Genomic DNA, 12,311 nt, shown 5'->3' on the forward strand with positions numbered 1-12,311 from the left:
GTACAAGCTTCTTATGGCGCTGTTAATAGGATTAAGTCCTTCCTCATTATACTCAAGATTGGGGATCTAAGATTACACATTAACTGTCAAGAAAAGACTGCAAAAGAGTTTGTAGGGTATACAGTCACAAAATGATCTACAAAAACCTTACTTGTGTGATAAGAGCCCAACAAAGAAATATAATGGTTTTGGAACTATACAATTACATTTATTATGTTGTCCACAAAGTCTATGCACTCCAATACTTCTGTGGGAGGTAAAAAACAATGTCCATCCTGAGCCTTCTTTTTCATGATATTATTAACCAAATATAGTCAGTAACTAGAATAATCCTCTAACGGTAACTCTTGCAAAAACAAAAAAACAAAAAGCAAATTGGGGAAACCCCAATAAAACATCACTTCAAGAAGAAACACCCCACAAGCATCTAATACCACAGCTGTGATTCTCACTCTGTCCTGGTCCCGATGTCTCTCTCTTGAGTCCAGTTTAGTATGGCACAGGGGTACACGAATTCACTTGGCAGGCGGGATGTCCTCTGCCTATTTGCCCCTCAGAGTATGTGTGTGTCTTTACCCCTGCTCGCACAGGGTCCGTCGGGGCACTCGCCCTAATAAGGGCGACCCCTGCCTCGAGCTACACTCCCTATAATGACCCTATATCTGCATCCTAACGTGGCCCTTTTCTATTGGAGCTGCCAATTATTATCAGGGGATGGCATAAAAATAAAAAGATAACTGTATGTAAATGTTAGGCAGAGCGATAAGGTGAGAGTACCTACTAACAATAGATCACAATGGTGATCATAAAGTGTCTCATACAGAAAAAAAGGCTCCCCAATAGTTAAAGTGCTATGTGCTGTCACTACTCTAGTGGGTTAATAGTACGCTAATGCGCTCGCTATATGAGGATGCTGCAGAGGCACAGTCTGGTGCAGCCAGTGGCTACCTATAGACTGTATCTGTCCCCTTTAATAATATTATTGCCAAAACTATACAAAATGTTATAGTCTATTGTAGCTTTCTTTGATCCTTTCTCCAGTGTGTTCAGGGTAAATGGTATCAGAGCACAATCACTTTATTAGTAATTCCATTATCATAATTACAATGTCTTTATCGGTTTATGAGTTTGCTGTATGATTTCCTGGATTATAACAGATATTTGATACAGTATGTACAGTGTATTGGAATACATCGGGTACAGGCTATGTTTACACAAAGTGAAAAAAAGAGAAAAGGAGTCTGCTTTTTCTTGTAAAATGACGGTTGTTATTACAGCATTTTAATTGATTTCAATGGAATGCATGAATTGATGCCCGTCCAATTCACACAGTGTATTAAGTAAGGGACGTTGTTTGCCCAGGCGTCAAAATAATGATCATGACAACTATTCGCTGACGTCTTTTGCAAACACCAGACATTATTTTTTAGTTGGTCACACACATTTTTTCTTTTTTCACCGTCATTTCGCTGTCTTTGCTACTCAATGGACTTTTCAATTAAAGACACACCCAAAGGGTAATCAGTCCACCTAATCAAAAATAACGTACCAACAGCTGTCATCGTAATGCAAAATGACTCACATCATTTTAAAAAATGGAAAGAAAAAGCTGCATGTGAACATGCACAGACTGTATTACAAACACAATATGAAAAATAAAAAACTAGCAGATAAACAAAAGTATTTGATGTCTGTCTTACAGGCTAAATAACATCATAAGATCTGTATGAGAATCAGGCGTATGTAGGTATAATCGGCAGCTCAGATTTTTGTATATCCCCCTAATGCAACTACACTGAAAACAATGAACTGGGAACCAGTTCTGGTATAGGAATACAGGGACCAGCACCACTTCCATACAGGCTACAATACAGAGCACAAGGGGCCTTCAGAACCACAGCAATACATTGTGCCATAGGTTCTGGTAATATTGGATCATACAAACAGGACAATAGAGCCATACAAGATGACCAACAAGTACTCACAAGGATAACATACAATCAGGGTCTAAAACCCAGAGGAACAAAACTGAACAACAAGGCAAACTGATTCTACATACAGTAGGTTGCACATAAGGCCCAGCAGACATAGCATATGCAAAAATCCTCCACAACCCAGAATGTTTTTACAGAGAGACTGTCCAATGGAAACACTCCGATCTCCACTAACTAGCGCTGGAAGCAGATTAGTTTATTCAGAGCGATAGATCAACATTTTCCCTAAGAAGAAGAGAGAAAAGCAGGTTTGTGACAGGTAGACAATGATGTTTAGAAATTGCATATACTGTAAATAATAAGGAGTAGGAAAAGTCCTACAACAGTTGTTAGACTGCCTTGGACCCAGTCATTCACACTTGACCCAAACTTAAGGCTCTATTACACAAAGCGATTCGGTCTTATTACGGCCAATAATCACTTTGTGTAATAAAAGGCAACGGGCGGCTGATCGTCATCTTCTGACATGTTGAAAGACAAAAGGACGTGGAGACCAACAATCTGCTGCCGTCGCTCTGTGTAATAGGAACGTCAGACTGCTGCTATCTCCTATGGGATCCCTGATCTAAAGATCGTCTGGGGAGCCCCCCCAGAAGCTCCCCCCTGCACACACTAACTCTCTATTATAAGCACCGGCAGTGAGTGGGGAACGAGGAGCAAGTGAGCGCTGATCTGACAGGCCAGTGCTTGCTTTCTCCCGGAGATCGCCCCAGGAGCAGATATATCTGACAGATTTCTCAAGCCAAAGCCAGGAATGGATTTGACTAGAGGAGAAATCTTAGTCTTTCCTTTATGAATTGTTCCCTGTTTATAGTCTGTTCCTGGCTTTTTTTTTTAAACGTGGCCTGGTTCCTGTGCATGGTGCCAGTCTATTACCGAGCACCGGCCTGGCCTGAAGCACTATAGGCGGGCCAGCCCGCCCTCAGTGGGAGGAGACCCCCTCCCCTCTAGACCACGGCATTGCTGGTACATTCACTTTAAAAGCACCCTTAGTGTCAGTGATTTAGCCATATCAGTTCTCCACGCTCCAAAATGATCTTGGTTTATTCTTAGTCATAAACTATAAATTATTGGATGGAAGTTGTTTCTCGTGTTCCTATTATGATAATAAGATTTTTTTTTAGTATCTACAGTTCAGTGATTATGTCAAGGCTCTGGATCATTCAATAAACCGAGACTAAAACCGAAGTCTCCGTGAATTGATGGAAAGTTGTATTTGAAGTGTATTTGTTAATATCAGCATTGTGTACAGATGTATCAGTAACAATAGAGACTGAATGAGAAGAAAGAATGAATAGTGACTGATGAACACAATGTTCTGTAGAAGGGCACAATTCTAGAGTGCTTTTTCTTTTGTGGTTTATATCTTTACACATCATGTTCCCAAAGAACCTGATGTCATGATGGTTCATCATTGACATGACTGGCTGCCTGGTTTGATAGGAGAATTATTTACAAGAAATATTGGGGCTTATGTTCAAGTTGCACAATTTTTTAAATGTTTTGGATGACTTTGTAGTCTACTTTTACTGCAAATAGATTTAACATAACAGCACACAGCCGTGGCCATTACCCCCTCTCAGCCTTTGGCAGTTTCTCTTGTTCTGAGCTGCCCTGCTGGAAGATTGGGCTCCTTCTATTGTCTGGCATGGGCCTGGGCACCTGTATTTATAAGCACAGCCCACAGGCTCTGGAGTCTTCTAGCATGTTCTCCTGAGGGTATATATAGTCTTCACTTCCTCACCTCTTTGCTCAGTTGTTGTTGTTTGTCAGTCAGTAAGCAACCACGTCTGTGCTCCCTGAATATCTGCCACTTCCTTGTGATCTTCTAGCAATTTGGATCTCAATCCATTCCTCATTCCAACTTAGTCTGAACTACGTCCTAACATTGCATCCTGCATTTCTACCACAGAGGAAGAACACCTAGTCCTGGAATCCAGCACTCCTTCAGTTCTTCAGACGGTGGTCACCAAGGTCCTTCTCTGAGTGTAGAGACCTGGGAGTTTCCTGCAGCCAAGTCTATCCTGCCTTGCGGCGGGCGCTGGTGAAAACCGGGAGCTCCTTAGACTACGCTCCTCAGGGAAGGAACACCAGTACTCCTCAGTGATCCAGGAGATCCACCGCCTCATGCTTGGACCATCCATTACATTTCTGAAGCTTTCTTTTCATGTTTTGCATCTAGTTCTTGTGTGCCCCAATTAATATCATAGTAGCAGCCAAATGTCCTTATAAACAGTGCCAACCAGAGTGCACAGTAAATCCTACCACTGTCCCATGAATACTGAGTGATAACTGATAATAATCAAATACAATAAAAGTGAGATGCCCTGTTTTTGGAAATAGAAGCTGGGAACAAATAAAAAATGGAAGACACATTTTTCAACTGAATGTGTGAACAGAACCTAGAGGATGCTAAAAACTGTGTGTAAATAGGGTGGCAAGTGGGTTGCCAGAGGTCACACATATCCAGGCTGTTATCTAGGAACTACGTGTTGGAGGGTTTTTTGTGTATTGTTGTAAAATGGAGTGTGTGTAGTGTGAGTTATTATCAGGCTAGTGCTTTATTGCTCTCTACCAATTCCTACTATTTCTGATGTCTTTTTCCTATAGGAAATGCCTGTTTAGGCAGTCGCTGAGTAGGGAGGTGACCTACTTTGGCCAGTAACTCGGTTACATGTTTTTGAACTGATTCAGACACTTCACAAAGATACAAAATGTATACAGAATGTAGCCATAGTGGAGTTTATTTAATCCAAACAGGACAAACCATGTGGATGTCAGGAATCTGCAGCGCCTGGTGTGAACTGGGCCTGGTGTTTGCTTTTGTGTGCCACACCAGATTGCTTCTGAGCTTCTGGCAATGCAGAAGTTAAGCTGAGAAGCTTTTGGACTTGATTATGCACCTGTCTTGTCTCTGTGATTGATGGGTTTCTCTGCCTGTCTGTAACCTGGTAGATCAGAGCGCCGGTCCAATGGGGATCCGGACCGGGATCTTGGTCAGCATAAAACAAAGCTGAGGCACAGTCCCAGCGCTGGCTATTAGGTTAACTCCCTGGTCCCAGCTTCCCTGTCTTCTCCTGCAATCCCCGTTCATAATCCCTCTGTTTGCTCGACTCCTACCTGACTTTTTGACTATCCGATTATTTACTGATTCTGTACAGTGCTGCCTGTTTGGATTTGACCCAGCCTGTTTGACTATTCTTTTGTTTTTGTTTGTCCGTCTTGTTCCGTGTGCATGTATTTAACGCAGAGAACGTCTAGGTGGTTGTCCACAACCGCCTAGGGCCGACTGAGGCAAGTAGGCAGGGACAGTGGGTGGGTTCAGACCTAGGGCCCACTGTCTTGTTGTATCTGTACCTCCCTGTCCTGACAGTGGACAGATAAACTGGCAAAATTTTTTAACTGATGCCACACTGCCAACAAAGATAGGGATATGCACATGAAAATCAGCTAAATTCATATAACTTGGCCCAAAGTGGTTCTGAGAATAAAAAACAGCAATGCTGTTACTTATTTAAAGTAGTGACCCCTTGGCAATATGTATGGCATGGCCATTTGTGCCTTAGTGTTCTGTGCCATACATGTACAGCATATAGCTGGAGCTATACGATTGTTAAAGGGGAAGTCCAGGTAGGGGGGACTTCTGCAGAAGCATATAGCATTACTTACCTATCTATCCCAGTTTTGAAACTATAAAAATCCATTTGTTTTGGGAGGTTTTGTTCTGTTTTGTGTTTCCATACTTCCTGGTTGAGCAGTTGTACATAGTACTACAGGTTCCAGAATGCAATGCTTTCCCTCAGCTGTTCATCACAGTCCTCCACCCTGCCCATTCCCGCCCAAATCTGTTGCAGAACATCTAGGCTGTGTTCAAACATTGCAGTTTCATTGTGTTACTAAATTATTTGCAGTACTTTATCACTTTATTGTGTTCCCACACAGCACGCTGTATTCTCTACCTGTTTACGTTTTAATTTTTTTATTTTCGCACATATTATGATCAAGCATCTTTTATCTTTGAGGTTGAACCCCACAATAAGAACTTTATCCGATATTATCTTACATTGGATATACTGTTTATGCCTTGTTTTTGTGCAGGTGGGACTGGCAGTGCCGACTCTGATACTCTCTGCCGTTTACCATCGTGTAATTGTGTTACTGCATCATTTTTGTGAATATGCTGCAGTATTGCAATGAAGCTCCAACATGTGTGAACATAGCCCTAATTTCACTGCAGAATTTTGCACAATCAGCAAAGTTTCAGCAGCTGCTTCTAAGTGGTCAGAGATGGTGAATTACTCAAGGGATTGGGGGATCCAGCCTCTTGTGACATCACACCCTGCCCCCTATCTGCATCATCAGACACAGCAGACACACACACAATGTGAAACAGAGGCATGTAATTTTTGTCTCCTAAGCTGGGAGAGCACAGGGAGCAGGAGACAATGTGAATTGGCACAGAGGCCATTTTCTTCACTTCCTGAATTTTAATTAGCTACCAGTGTAGTAGAACCGTACAGGTATGGTAATACATTATATAGACACATCTATATAACTTTTAATGTACCTTTAATAGAAAACAAGTTTTTCTTATGTGGCGTTCCCCTTTAAGGAAGTTTAGGAGCTGAGCTCACTTCATAGAAACAGATGTCGGATTCTGTCAACAGCTGCCATTCATTGTCAAATACTGACATCAGCATTTAAGCCCTGTCTTTATTATGGCTCATAGAAGACAGCAAAGAAAAAAATGAAACTACAAAATATTAAAATTGTCTGTGTCCTCAGCACCCCCTTTAATTAACTGTTTCCACAGAGCTGCCACGGCCCAATCTGTACTGTGAAGCTCTAGAGTTAGCTCTATTCTCTGTGTAGTGGCATTAATCACAAATGCCTGGGAAACCCTTTCAAATGTTTTAGCCTTAGGGCGAGTTCACATTGAGTAAATTCGACGGACTTCCGCTGCAGAGCTCTCCGACGCAGAATCCCGACAGCTTCTGTGTCCCACAGTGTCTGTATGGGAGAGCGCGCACGCCTCCGCTTGCCCCACTCTCCGCTCAAAGAATTGACATGTCAGCGGCGGGAGCAGGGATATTAAAGTGGATAGGTCTGTAGATTTTATGGCTGTGTATAAGAGGCCTAAGGCTGCATTCCCACATTCCTTGATCCTGACGGATCACGGACGTGGAATGCATGTACTGGAGCCCCCCCCGCGCCCGGACAGCATCTGTAATTAGATGCTGGGAGCGGGGGACACTGTATTGATAAGCGCCACGCTGTACTGAATCAGCCGCGCGGTGCTGATACTACAGCACGGCGCTTATGAATACAGTCTCCCCCGCTCCCAACATCTAATTACAGATGCTGTCCGGGTGCGGGGGGACTCCAGTACATGCATTCCACGTCTGTGATCCGTCAGGATCACGGAACGTGAGAATGCAGCCTAACTCTTGGATGTCTACTTTAATGCCCATTTTTGTGCCGATGGTTTCTGTTTCTGCTTTAACTGTATTCACCTTAGAGGATAAGCATAAGAAACCAGCTCTAGCATCCATACAAAAAAAAAACAATCAATAAATAAATCAATGGTGAAAATAATACAATTTTCATTCACATTGCTGTGCGTGCTGTGTGGCTGGAGTCTAGGTGATTGAATTGCCTTGAAAGTGTATGTTTTGTTTGTATGTGGGATAGCTGGGTGAAAATCAATGTGGCTTCATTAACCCCTTCTCTAATTCCCAAATACATGTACATTGGGAGTGCAACGGGGATATAAGGAGCAGGCTTGGGGGGCTGAGCCTGCTCCATATCCAGAGACTGTATATTACACCTAACACTCTGTGACAGCTGATGGGACTGGACTTGTATCCTGGCAGTTTAAAGGAGAAGTCCGGCGAAAATTTTTATTAAAGTATTGTATTGTCCCCAAAAGTTATACAAATCACCAATATACACTTATTACAGGAAATGCTTATAAAGTGCTTTTTTTCCCTGCAATTACTACTGCACCAAGGCTTCACTTCCTGGATAACATGGTGATGTCACTTCCTGGATAAAATGGTGATGTCACGACCTGACTCCCAGAGCTGTGCGGGCTGTGGCTGCTGGAGAGGATGATGGCAGGGGGACACTGAGGGGGACAGGGCACTGGAGGGACACTGTGCATCCCTCTGCCATCATCCTCTCCAGCAGCCACAGCCCGCACAGCTCTGGGAGTCGGGTTGTGACATCACCATTTTATCCAGGAAGTGAAGCCTTGATACAGTAGTAAGAGCAGGGAAAAAAGCACTTTATAAGCATTTCCCGTAATAAGTATATATTGGTGATTTGTATAACTTTTGGGGGCAATACATTACTTTAATAAAAATTTTCGCCGGTCTTCTCCTTTAACTCCTTAGATGCTGCCATGAATATCTAAGGCCACATTCACACGTCTGGAATTTTTTGCGGCCCGTATAATCAGGCCATCCACTATCCATAATGCATCTGTATTCGGTCGTTATTTTGCTGGTCTGCAAAAAGTGATGTTGATTAAAAAGCAAAGGGGGAACGGATCCGTAAATTGCGGATATTACCTCTGTAACGCCTGCAAATTACGGATACTTTCACTGACTTTTGGTGAATCCATGCCAAATCATGGATCTGTAAAATGTAAATGGGCCTTGCAGAAATCAATGGGTACATAGTTTGTTTATAATTGCGTATCTGCAATTATGGACAAAATTTACAGACGTGCAAATGTGGCCTAAGGGGTATATAACAGACGCAGGTCCTATCACGTCTCAGATCAGCATGGCCGATCAAGGGCTGCCATGATAGTATGACAGGAGAAGAACGGCCTGTGTACTGCAATGGATGAAACTGCAGTGTACTGTACAAGTAGAGGGGATTAGAGAAATCTATATTCCTGTAACCCAAATAATATGAGAATTACTGCCGATTACTGCACTAAAAATGGCTGCGAACCAGGATTTCTGACTTTTGTGGTAGATAGCACTCCCTCCTGTGCGAATAGGAAAATACATAAATGCAAAAAGGAAATTTGTCTGTGTCCTTAAAGGGGCTGGTCATATTAGAGGTCACCCAGCTTTCCCTGGCTCCTGAATGGATGTATTCCATCCCTAATTCCCCTTATATTACTAGGAGTAGACTAGACAAGAAGAAGAGCTAGTAGTCAGTGATTGAGGAGGGAAATGTTGCTGCTCGTCTCCTCAGCCAGAAGATGGCCCCTCACCCCCCAGCAGCAGGTATTGTTATGCTGATAACTAGGAGTGAAGCTCCTGTCAGGGGAGGCTACAGGCAGCCATGAAGCCTGTACACAAGCGACACGGTTACCATGGTGACACAACGAGCTCGCTGTTAGTTTCACTTTCCTCACACAGGGGGCTGCTGGATACGGGGCAGGGGGGCTGCTGGATACGGGGCAGGGGGGCTGCTGGATACGGGGCAGGGGGGCTGTTCCCTCTTGGGGACTTGAGACTTTTCTGCGCCTTTTCACACAGTGAAGGGATCACACTGAGTGACAGAGCTAATTGCAGGGCAGCTCTACGTCTACACAAACACACCTTGTGGTCTGCTCCCATAGAGGGTTACTAAGTTACCAAAGTTGTGGCTGACACTGAGGAGCGGGCGCAGGTCTGTGCGGGGGATGTGAGAGTCTCCATAGTCAGATCCCCTCATCCCAGCATCCACCATGGAGTCTTCTCTATCTCCAAGGATTCTCAAGGTAAAAGCTGCCTGTCTTACACTTGTCCCAATCTCTATCCAGTTTGTAGAGCTACTATACAGTGTATATTACTATTATACAGCTTATAGACCAGTGTTTGATCCTTACAGTGGTCGTGATCCCACTCAGCAGCAGGTCACGTGACGTCTGATATAAGTATGGTAGTGACTAAATCCCATTAGAAATTACATATATAGCTATAGGCGTGAATGGGAAAGTCACGAGCATCAGTATTGGGTTGGGAGCATTCTGTTAAGTTTGCACTTTTTTTTTTAAAGGATAATTCCTTTAAGTGGATGTGTGCTGATACCTATGGAAATCTACTCTACAGGCCACCCTCCAGTGATATGAATGGGAAATCTGTGCTCTTGTTGCCTCCATGTTTCTTTAATCCTGTATGAGCTTTTAAATGGTGCACCGATCACATTGAGTCACACTTTACAGGGGGTAATCTCATATCTAGCAGACCAGGCATGTCTGCAGGGGCGTAACTAGAAATGGCTTGACCCCATAGCAATATTTTGTTTGCCCCCCCCCCCCCCCCCCTCAATCGACCACTATGCCATCAGCTCACTCAGCTCTACACAGGTTTTGTACACCATATAAATTATAGTACAGCTATATTAAGTGACTCACAGGGGGCGTCTTCTCTGATTGGAGTTGTTTCCTTTTCCTTTTCTTCTCCATCCCTTCTTGGTCATTACGAGAACTTCTCCGAGCCACAAATCCACAGAATCAGCCAGACAGACATATTAGTCTCCTCACTCTGGCCCCATCCTCATCTCTCTACAAACTGCACAACTGTATTGGCCCCTTTACACCCTCGTTTATTGGATAGCCCTGACACTACGTGACCCCCTTATAGTATATGCCCCTATGTGTATTCCCCCTTACTGATGCCACCTGTGTTGGCCCCTTATAAATTACCCCCGTGTGTTGTCCATCCCCCTTGGTCCATGGCCCCCCTGTATATCCCCCATAGATGCTCCCCCTGTATTATCCCCATAGATGGCCCCTGTAAATCCCCATAGATGCCCCCTGTATTATGCCCCATAGATGCTCCCCCTGTATTATCCCCATAGATGGCCCCCTGTATATCCCCCATAGATGGACCCCTGTATATCCCCCATAGATGCCCCCAGTATATCTCCCATAGATTCCCCCCTTGTATATCCCCCATAGATGGCCCCCCTGTATATCCCCCATAGATGCCCCCCCTGTATATCCCCCATAGATGGCCCCTCTGTATTATCCCCATAGATGGCCCCCTGTATATCCCCCATAGATGGCCCCCCTGTATATCCCCCATAGATGGCCCCTCTGTATTATCCCCATAGATGGCCCCCTGTATATCCCCCATAGATGCCCCCCCTTATATCTCCCATAGATGCTCCCCCTGTATTATCCCCATAGATGGCCCCTGTAAATCCCCATAGATGCCCCCTGTATTATCCCCCATAGATGCTCCCCCTGTATTATCCCCATAGATGGCCCCCTGTATATCCCCCATAGATGGACCCCTGTATATCCCCCATAGATGCCCCCCGTATATCTCCCATAGATTCCCCCCTTGTATATCCCCCATAGATTCCCCCCTGTATTATCCCCCATAGATACTCCCCCCCCCTGTATTATCCCCCATAGATGGCCCCTGTATATCCCTATTGATGGCCCCTATATATCCCCATAGATGCCCCCTGTATTATCCCCAATAGATGCCCCCTGTATTATCCCCAATAGATGCCCCCCTTTTATATCCCCGATAGATGGCCCCCCCTGTATATCTCCCATAGATGCCCCTGTATATCCCCCATAGATGCCCCCCTGTATTATCCCCCATAGATGCCCCCCTGTATTATCCCCAATAGATGCCCCCCCTGTATTATCCCCAATAGATGCCCCCCTGTATTATCCCCAATAGATGCCCCCCTGTATTATTCCCAATAGATGCCCCCTGTATATCCCCCATAGCTGCCCCCCTGTATTATCCCCAATAGATGCCCCCTGTATTATCCCCAATAGATGCCCCCCTTGTATATCCCCCATAGATGGCCCCCCCTGTATATCTCCCATAGATGCCCCTGTATATCCCCCATAGATGCCCCCCTGTATTATCCCCCATAGATGCTCCCCTGTATTATCCCCCATAGATGCTCCCCCTGTATTATCCCCAATAGATGCCCCCCTGTATTATCCCCAATAGATGCCCCCCTGTATTATTCCTAATAGATGCCCCCCTGTATTAACCCCAATAGATGCCCCTCTGTATTATCCCCAATAGATGCCCCCCTGTATTATTCCCAATAGATGCCCCCTGTATATCCCCCATAGCTGCCCCCCCTGTATTATCCCCAATAGATGCCCCCCTGTATTATCCCCAATAGATGCCCCCTGTATATCCCCCATAGATGACCCCCTGAATATCCCCCATAGATGACCCCCTGAATATCCCCCTTTGCAAAGCAGATAAAAAAAAAAAAAAAAAAAACACAACTCACCTAACTCCACCGTCGGCTGTCTTCTCCCGGGCACAGGTGACGGGATCGGCGTGGCTCAGTGTCCGCCAGGGCAAGTACTTCCTGGGCAGGGAGCAT

General features: G+C 44.7%; 1 protein-coding gene across 2 annotated transcripts in view; it reads left to right on the forward strand.

The window, feature by feature from the left end:
• Positions 1–9,452: 9,452 nt before the first annotated feature.
• DNAH3 (dynein axonemal heavy chain 3) overlaps positions 9,453–12,311 on the forward strand; it is a 257,207-nt gene continuing 254,348 nt past the window's right edge. For both annotated transcript variants that reach the window (XM_069983790.1, XM_069983791.1), the window contains exon 1: positions 9,453–9,717. In XM_069983790.1, coding sequence (XP_069839891.1) covers positions 9,685–9,717 — 33 coding nt within the window. In that variant the 5' untranslated portion in view covers positions 9,453–9,684. The remainder of the gene's footprint in view (positions 9,718–12,311) is intronic.

This window comes from Dendropsophus ebraccatus, chromosome 9 (genome assembly GCF_027789765.1).
Source record: "Dendropsophus ebraccatus isolate aDenEbr1 chromosome 9, aDenEbr1.pat, whole genome shotgun sequence".
Classification (NCBI taxonomy): domain Eukaryota; kingdom Metazoa; phylum Chordata; class Amphibia; order Anura; family Hylidae; genus Dendropsophus; species Dendropsophus ebraccatus.